Raw genomic sequence first — 9,656 nt, 5'->3', positions numbered from 1 at the left:
CACTTTTTCGATGTCAATAGGAAATTTGTTCTTGCTATAAAGATCATACTTGCTACACATGCCAGAAGATAAAGAATTAGCATGGCTTAAAAAACTGAAGTATAGAATAAAATAAAATAAAATAAAATATTAAATATTTTCACAATTACTTAGATATGTGAAGCCATTTGAGATCCTGAAAGCCTTCCTCGTTCATCAATCTCCAAATTTGTCCAAGCGGCACTAAATTTATAAATATGGATTGATATTCGAAAATCGCCCAAATAATCACCAATGTTGTTAAATTCGAAATCACATAGTACATGAGAAGTGTGGGTAGCGGATGGTGTATCCAAAAGGCAATAAGAAATAAGGAAATAAATAGAATAAAAGGAGGAGGAGTTAGGCAAAAGGCCAATTCCTTTCCCCAAAACAAGAAGCAGGCCCACTGCACACAAAGAATGAGGGGCAGGTCCAATAATCAGGTGATGGTGGGAAATTACAACACTAGGGAAACTTTTACTCTTATTTACATAAATTGCCACCCCGAAATTACAGAAATTCCATAAAAAAAATCTGGCTTTTCACGTTACTCTCTCTATACTCTATTCTCCACTTTCTCTCTCTACATTCTATTATCCACCGTCATCCTCTCCATCTCTCTCTCTCTCTCTCAAATCTAAAATAAATTCTTTTTCTTTCTACAAATATTTTTCTCTTCCTCTTTTTAAATACTTTATCTCTTTGTGATTTTTTTCTTTTGTTTTAGGTATGGTATTTTCTTAAAATCTTAAAGTTCTTTTCTTTTTTGGATAGATGTTGCATTATTTTTTGTCAAATTTTTAATTCCATTTATCTACAGATTTATATTTCCCTTTTCAGGTTTCATTCCATTTATAATCAAAAGTCATATACATTTCTTCCAAAACATAAGTTATTTTAGTGAAACAATTTACTGTACTTTGTAACATTTACTGTATTTTTGCTTATGTACTAATAGAAATGTATATTGCACACGAATGTATATGTTGACAAATTATGTTTTGGTAAAACTTCAACCGTAAGTTCATGTAATTTTGAAATGTGCAGTACATTTTCTAATGTACTCCTATAGAAGTTTGCAACCTACATTTGAAAATATGCATAATCTAATGTACTCACGTCTTGGAATATACAGTAAATTAGGAAATGTACTGTAAATTAAGAAATGTACCTTGTACAAGTCTGTACCCCACATCAAGTACCTTCTTCAGACTTGGTTAACAAAGTATTTTTTTTAAACCTTAACACAACATTGTAACTGTACGATACGATAATTTATTGTGTATCGGAAATTGTTTATTTACAGGACACTTTTGTACTGAGATTTATCTTGTGTATCGGGAATTGTTTTATTTACTAGCCTTTGATTATGTACTAAACACTTTTGTACTGGGAATTTTCTTGTGTATCGGAAACTGTTTTATGTACTGGCCATTTGGTTATTTAATAAACACTTTTTTACTGGGAATTTCCTTGTGTACCGGGAATTGTTTTATGTACTGTACATTTTTTTTTATTTCTAGGACACTTTTGTACTAGGAATTATCTCGTGTACCGGGAATTGTTTTATTTACTAACCATTTGGTTATGTACTAAACACTTTTGTACTGAGAATTTTTTTGTGCACCGAATTGTTTTATGTACTGACCCTTTGGTTATGTACCAGACACTTTTGTACTGGGAATTTTCTTGTGTACCAGGAATTGTTTTATGTACTAGCTATTTGGTTACGTACTAGACACTTTTTACTGGAAATTTTCTTGTGTACCGGGAATTATTTTATGTATTAGTCATTTGGTTATGTACTAGAGACTTTTGTACTGGAAATTTTCTTGTGTACCGGGAATTATTTTATGTATTAGCCATATGTGGTTATGTACTAGACATTTTTGTACTGAGAATTTTGTTATGTAGCGGGAATTATTTTATGTACTAGCCATATTTGGTTATGTACTAGACATTTTTTTAGTGAGAATTTTGTTATGTACCGGGAATTATTTTATGTACTACCATGTATAGTAAATAATCAAATTTATTAACATCAACAAATGATATACAAACCAAATGAAAGAATATATTTATAGTACAGTAAAAATCTTAACAAATTTTGTTTGTATAGTAAATAATCAAATGTCCCCTACTATATATATTTTCATATCCTAAACATTTTTTCCTAAAGATCTTAACAAGATTAATATCAAATTTATTAACATCAACAAATGAAATACAAACCAATCCCACTTTATAATCTTCTTCTTCTTCTTCTTCTTCATCATCAACGTCACACTAGAAAAAATACATAATCCTTCCTCGTATCATTCTCACCTCATACGTACAAAAAAAAAAATGAAATTTATCATCAAGCCTTTACAAACCGAAATCATACATACATACATACCGAAATTGTCTGGATCTGACTTTTCAGTCTTCAACTTTTATGTTCTTGAATCTGAATATGAGTCTTCAATCTTCAACTTCCATGGTCTTGAAATCATACAAAAATATCAAATTTTGTACTAAAAGATTCAACAAAATTTGGTCTTCAATTCAGATCTGAACCTCTTTGATCTTGATCCTAGAAAAGAATTCTGATAAACCTTGAATCTAGGGCCATGAGATTGAATTAGTGAAGAGAAGATGAACATACATACCGAAATTGTCTGGATCTGACTTTTCAATCTTCAACTTTTATGTTCTTGAATCTGAATATGAGTCTTCAATCTTCTGTAGGGTTTTGTGTATCCTATACACTATCTAGTGTTCTAAGCGGAATCTCAAACATCATATGTTAACACTAGATTGCCCAGGATCATATGCATAAACTAATCAATGAACTAGAAGAGGGATAAATACCTTAACGCGTTTTTCCCTCGAACCATTCCAATCGCGTGTGAAGATCGAGAGCTCCAAGTGTAGCTCCTCTACTTGAGACACCGAGTGAATAGACTTGATCTCCCTTCCTTTCAGACTGCTAGGACTTATTAGAAGGTAGAGAAGAACTCTTCTTCTTGACTAGATTGATAGAATGGGAGCTTTTTCTCTATATTCTTCTCTCTCCACTAGCTGTATATTGAGAGAGAGAGAGAGAGCTGTATATTTTTCTTCCAGAGAAAAATCCACCACTTTTCTGTTCTCTACTGACCCTATATATAGAGAAACCCTAATTAAAATCTCATTCAGATTAGGTCTTTCTATTTTCGGGTCACAGAAAAGATAATTACCAAAATACCCTTTTGGGGTATTTTGGCTAATCCCTTAAGTGTGGCCGGCCAGGGCAGCCCACCATGGGCTTTATATGGCCGGCCCACTTACTGTGGTCGGCCATCACGGGTCAACCCGGCTTAAGGTAAACATAACGGCTAAATCCCCAACACTTCGCTACCTACACCCCTAACTGGGAGGTTAGCTTGAAGCAACAGTCATGTTTCGCACTCGGCACAGACAGATCTCCTCTGAGATCTCCAAAGGAATGAGGGAGGTCCACGTAAGCTAGACCACTGTCTCACATCCTAAACTGGGAGGGCAGGAATGCGTTGCAGGCTTACCAAGTCAATCCTATAATCTCCTTAAAGATCTCAGTCGGTCACAGATCTTGAGTGTTTAAGCAAGTTTGTACTTCAAAAGTCCCACAGGAGGAAACATCTCTCAGAAGATCTATCACCTCGGCATGATATCTATGAAGGAGCCTTGAACTTAGGAGTTTCTATTTATCCTAGATACGAGATAACTACAAGGGATACCCTAACCACGAACAGTGGAAAACTTCCCTAAACAGTGGATCATCACCTCCCAATCTCGACCGTCTACTCACAGTAGGTCTACCTAAGCCTATAAAAGGGCCCCCCATCGTCCTCTATAGGACACAAGCTCCCTTCACCCACTCGACTCACTTACACACACTCGATCTCTCCAACCAGGGAGGTCTCCCCATTACTACAGAGTTCCCATAACTCGCCCCCAAAAGGATCAATCAATATTCATTCTTTTACAACAAAGAGCAACCTGACTGTCTTGAGTGTTGGAGCGGTTTTCGAACCCTTTTGCAGGTTTTTCCTCCAGGAATCAAGGAGCAGGAGCAAGGAACCAGAGCTGGAGCAAGGAGCAGGAGCAAGAATCCAGAACCGCAGTCAATCTAACATAATCTTTAACCTTAACGGGCGCTGCCATCAAGTCCCTTTGTTTCATGATGATATAACGGAAAACCATTTTTTGACATCAACAAATACAGTTGAAGGTTCTTCGATATCAGTCAGTTGCTAGTCATTTTCGGCCCAAACAAAAGCGAAACAACTAAGGTTTTCGTTGATGAAGTTCGCTCTAGAAGCCAACTTGTACTATCAATATGGCCCATTCTTTCTCAACCCCGCCAAGTTAGGGTGCATTTGCAATAACCTTTTTGATATATTCACCACTTTGTACAGTGTTTTAGTATGTAGGCTAATATTTCTACTTGTGCCTTTACCTCACTTCCAATGTAGTTTATCAACGCACAAACCAATAGTTTAAGATAAAATCCCGAAAGAATGAGTGAAAACCCCAAAATCTAGACCCTAATATATAAAAAAAAAAAAACTCTCAAAAATAATAATAATGCAAAAAAAACTCATTTTTTGAACATTTTTCAAAATGTATATGTAATTATGTTTTTAACAAGACAACATATTTTTTTCATAATTCCATTTTTACTCTTATATGTTGACAACATATATCATTGTGTTATATAATGTCCCGACTTATTATAAAATGTTGACACATATATAATTATGTTCTCAACAACATATATAATGCATTAGTCAAAATAATATTTGTTCGTTAATGGATTTGTCTAATACAAAGGATAATATGCATACCATTTTAATTTTTGCAAAGGACAAATCAAAAAATGCTTTACTCTAAATATTTCTGTCGAAAGCAAAATAAAAAATGCGGAAACCATTTATTTTTCACAAGACAAATCAAAAAATACTTTAGTCAAAATGTTGGTGTCAGTTTGTGAATGTGAAATGCAAAAGAAAAAAATGCAAAATATTTTGGCAAAATAATGTCTGAGCAAAAACAAATTTGTTCAGAAATTTACAAAATTGTTGAGACAGACTAAGATTTATTCAGAAATTTACAAAATTGTCGTGAGAAAACCAAGATTTGTCCAGAAATGTTCAAAAATGTTTTTTGACGCTGATTTGGGTGGAAAATTTCATTTTGAAGGGTAAAATTGTATTTTTACAAACTGGATTTTTTCACAATATTATTCAGTTTTGGGCCTAACTTCATGATATCCCCTAATGTTGGGTTTTATAATAATCCTCTCATGGGTAAAAGTATATGCAAAATGCCCCAAAAATGAACTACAAATGGGTCGCCGAAAATGGCCACAAAGCATTATTAGCATAAGGAAAAGTGTTCAAGTCATTTGCGTACTTCTGTTTTCCAAAAATGTATATCTTTTATAAGATCGGAATGGCAATTTCCTAAGCACTCCCAGTTCAAGAACTCTCTGCATTTTTACTAGATTCTAAACTCTTTTAGATGATGAAAAGAACAAAATTTACATTTGATTTAGGAAAAGGAAAGCAAGCAAAATCCTAGACAGAGACAATCTTTTGAGAAGGTGGGGAAGAAGAATGAAAGAAGAGACAAATAGCTGAAATATCATCCATAGCAATGCCTTTTCTTTTGCATTTCCATGCCCGAGTCGCGCATTCAACAAGTCGATTAGCCGCTTTTACTCTTTGGGGTGTTGAAGATACAATCTCCACTGCTTCTTTGTTAGAGATGACATCCCATACCTGAAAAAAAAATCATGCTTCAATACATAATAATCTCAATTCAATCTTTTATACTGTGAAAGAAGAGCACGTTGTAACGTTTCAATAGTCCCACGTTGCTTGGGGAGCATTTTGGAGCCTATGCTGTAGATGCAAGCTCAAACTTAGTAAGTGGTCAGAGGGCGTGTGGATTACTCATCCGAGATAAAACCCCTTCGCCCATAGAGGTCGGGCTTGGACGGCAAAAGTAGTGGAACATTAGTAGCTGCTAGGATTGGGTTGTGATATATGAAAACCGACATATATGGTTTCAAAATTCCCTCTTTGTAAGGGCTAAAAACCCTAAAACCAAGCATAAAACACTAAAAGGATGTATTTGTATGGGAATACATACCCCATCTGTTGCAAGTATAACAAACTGATCTTTATTGCTTATACTTCTTTGTGTGACTTCAGGGGTAGAAATAACACCAAAATCTTTAACACAGAAATCTCCAAAGGCTCTTGACATTGCCAACCCGGGAGTGTCTTCAGCCGGTAACCATACTCTATATACACCTGGCTCATCGCCTAAGGAAAATACCCGTCCATTGCACTGTGTTATTCGTTCCTCCTCCTCTGAGAACACCATGAACATAATTTAAAGATCCAAAGAACGGAGACACATAAAGAAAGTGAAATAAGAAAATGACTGAAAAACTTACGTGGTAAGTTTGGCTTAAAATCGGTAGTAAGTTGAACGGGAACAAGAGTACCATCATCAGAAGTTGTTGCTAAAACAACACGAGAATCCCCGACGTTCGATACGAAAAGCATGTCACCCTAAAAACGTAATTTGCAGAGAAGCTCAGAATGGCTTATCGCCGTTCAATATATGAAAATTAGATCATTAGAATAAGAACTACCAATTACCTGTCTAACAACTGTTGAAGCAGTGGTACCACTATTGAACGAATCGATTCCACGAAGACGTTTTAGCTCATGGTCTATAGTAGCACAAGTTTTTAAGTAGGAATGCTTCCATATGTTAAACTGTTGAAGCTTTTCATCCAAACCCAATTCAAACTTTGGATCGACAGAAGCTAAAGCAAGAGTCTCTTGCCAATTAAATAGCAAAGCCAATGGCATCGAATCTCTAATTTGTTTCGCAACGTAGTGACCCCATGAACCATGCCCATCAAACACTCCACAAAATATCATGTCTTCTTGACATCCAAATTCCTATCAAAACACCCAAAGTGAAACCAAAACGTTAAATTTGTAATCCGAAAAAAAAAAATGACTTAACAAACTCGACCTCGAAGTGTGACATTCTGAGCTCTAGCTAACCGACATAGATATTCACATAATACAATCATACAACTACGTGAGAGCATTCTACCATATCCCGTGAAAATCTACAACATATTAACTCGACCTTAAGTCATGATATTTGAGCTTGAAATCATCTAAAACTACATATAGAGAAGCTTATCGAAAAGCAAAATGACAGTAGAAAACCAACTTCTCTTACCTCCCAAACAAGGAAACAATCTTGATTAACTCCTTTATTGCCTCTCTTAGAGTAAATTGAAGCACAATTACTTGAATTTTTTCCATTAACACTACCTGGAGAACTTAAAAGCAGTTCATTCTTTTTACCTTCTTTGATCATACCTTTACAAACTTCCTTACTAACATCAATTACAAGCTTCTTCTTCCCTCTTTTAAGTGAAAATGACCCAGACAATTCCTTGAACAAAGATGAAAACTTCCCCATTTCTCTGCAAATTCAAATGTTACCATTAAATCTTAAACCAAATTTCAAATATCTAAAGTTGAAACTGAACCATTCACAGAAGCAAAATGGGTAAGAAAAGAAATACTGAATGTATTCAATCTTATATGAATTTGAACTACTAGATTTGTGTTTTCAGTTCATTTACTCATAGATCTTCAAGAATTTGAACTTTAACAGATACCCATTACAGGAAAGTCTTTGAATCAAAATGTAAAGAATAAAATCAGAAACTTGAAGAAGTAATTTGCAAAAATCTGAAATTTTACAGAGTTAGAAGTTGATGGGTACCTCTGAAATTTGCTTCCTTTCTAACAAAATTTTAAATTATTGAAGATGAAGCACTTCAGATCTCTTACTCTTCATTTCCCTTTTATATTAAAAAGAGCTTGATTCTCAATCTTCATAACTTTGTTTAAGGCTTTTAGTACTGAATACTGATACCAAACAAGATGATTAAAAAAGTAAACTTTGTAGGAGGGAATCTAGTAATCTATACTATCAACTTGTTTCTCTTTCTCATGACCAAATTACCACTATACCCTTTTTTTTGTTTTATGGGGAAAGATTAAAGGGTGTTTTTGGGTAAAATAAAAAAGAGAGTACAATTGCTGATCTGGATTTTTAGATAAAATAAGAGTTTGGGGAACTATTAAAAAATTAGGGTTACCTCCTTTGAATGTTGAGTTTGTTTTGTTATATCCACCCTCGTGTAAAGTAGGGAATTTTTTTTCAATGTCTATATAAAAGTATATTATGTGATTAGGTCTATGAGACTTTGGATAGTCACGTTTTAGTTTTGTAGGTTAGAGAGGGGAGACAAAAACAAGGATAACATTGTCGATGATGTTGACCGACAACCTATCCTAGGCTCCTACCATATGAGAACATGACGCATTATTTTGAAAAATCGATATCCAATGCTAGATATTTTTAAGTTTATCAAGTATTATGTTCATAGAATATGTGCCTTAACAAGCAACAAGAACCATCCGAACAAAGGATCTGATTTCTCAATGTAGTAACGATTGATAAAAATTTGGATAGATTAATTACACTAGAAGACTTTTTATCTTTCTATGCAATTTGGTGAATTTTCTTGAGGAAAGAAATTCTTCAGTGATGGATGATATTTAATTTCGCACACACAATAATTGTAGATGACAAGGTACATGCACATTTTTCCTTATTAAGTTTATTTTACAATCATGGGAATAGTTATGGCTATAATATAATTTAGTCGTCATTGTTTAGGTTGTTTGTATATTTTTTTTTTGATGAAGGAGGTTGTTTGTATATGGTTGTTCGTATATGGTTTGTGAGTGGGTCAGTTAATTAATAATTAAATGCGTTCTAAAAGAATGTCAATGAGCTCGCTATTTCACCAAATAAAGATTTTCTCACATTCAATATTGTGAGCTTGGGACTCAGACATGGGTAACCTGTAATTTTAGAAGGTCCCTAATTTTTATGATCTTCCAGCTCTATGAGATATTTTGTAATAATTGAGTTATATTAATACATTTTATTATATATATATATATATATATATATATATACTTATATTTAAATAATAAAACTGAGTTTAAAGAATATAAGAATATTTGAGAGAAGACTTAAATAAACTAATAAAAATGTGAATGGCGTGCAATATTCACGGGAGAAAGACGTAGCTTGCAACTTGCAATTTCAAAACAGTTTCCTTTTTTGTTGAACAAGGATGATGCCTTTGTCCTAGTTCAACAAAAAAAAAAGGATGATGCCTTTGTGCATTTTTATATGATACAAGTTCATATTTGTTTAGGGAAATTTTATAGCAATGTCCAAACTTGTTAAAGACAATGTATTTTACAAGTATGACTAGGTCATTTCTATATGACCATGTTTGTTTAAAGGCAAAGCCCTAGATAACTAAGTTTGTGGGTTATCTTCACCCAAGTTTTCTTTCTTTTTCTCTCTCTTCAAACGAGAAACTAAATTCAACCCTAGATGTCCAACCCGAATCCCTAAACGCAAGCTTCATCTCACCGGAAATATCAAAGTCACTGGTCGCCGGCGACTTTCAAACACGTTGACCACACCGATTATGTGTA

At 34.1% G+C, this 9,656-nt stretch overlaps 1 protein-coding gene across 1 annotated transcript; it reads right to left on the bottom strand.

Annotated features, from left to right (window-relative positions):
* Positions 1 to 5,444: 5,444 nt before the first annotated feature.
* On the bottom strand, positions 5,445 to 8,036 carry LOC147569117 (putative protein phosphatase 2C 34). Its single transcript, XM_086655567.1, has 6 exons — positions 7,855 to 8,036; positions 7,300 to 7,549; positions 6,699 to 7,007; positions 6,491 to 6,608; positions 6,181 to 6,404; positions 5,445 to 5,807 (listed from the first exon to the last, which is right to left on the bottom strand). The coding sequence occupies exons 2-6, from the start codon at positions 7,543 to 7,545 to the stop codon at positions 5,604 to 5,606; spliced, it is 1,101 nt and encodes a 366-aa protein (XP_086511693.1). The 5' UTR covers positions 7,546 to 7,549; positions 7,855 to 8,036; the 3' UTR covers positions 5,445 to 5,603.
* Between the last annotated feature and the right edge of the window lie 1,620 nt (positions 8,037 to 9,656).

Source organism: Eschscholzia californica, unplaced genomic scaffold (assembly GCF_041429995.1).
Source record: "Eschscholzia californica isolate CP2 unplaced genomic scaffold, dmEscCali1.0.p SCAF_1, whole genome shotgun sequence".
Classification (NCBI taxonomy): domain Eukaryota; kingdom Viridiplantae; phylum Streptophyta; class Magnoliopsida; order Ranunculales; family Papaveraceae; genus Eschscholzia; species Eschscholzia californica.
Note: the sequence above shows the minus strand (reverse complement) of the source record. Positions and strands in the feature narration are given on the sequence as shown.

Bases quoted from the DNA above. Each gene is read 5' to 3' on its own strand.
- LOC147569117 (XM_086655567.1), bottom strand. From the start codon at position 7,545: ATGGGGAAGTTTTCATCTTTGTTCAAGGAATTGTCTGGGTCATTTTCA. The intron at 7,008-7,299 runs GTAAGAGAAGTT...GTGTTTTGATAG, and splicing joins ATTGTTTCCTTGTTTGGGAG to GAATTTGGATGTCAAGAAGA. The intron at 5,808-6,180 runs GTATGTATTCCC...TTTTTTTTTCAG, and splicing joins TTATACTTGCAACAGATGGG to GTATGGGATGTCATCTCTAA.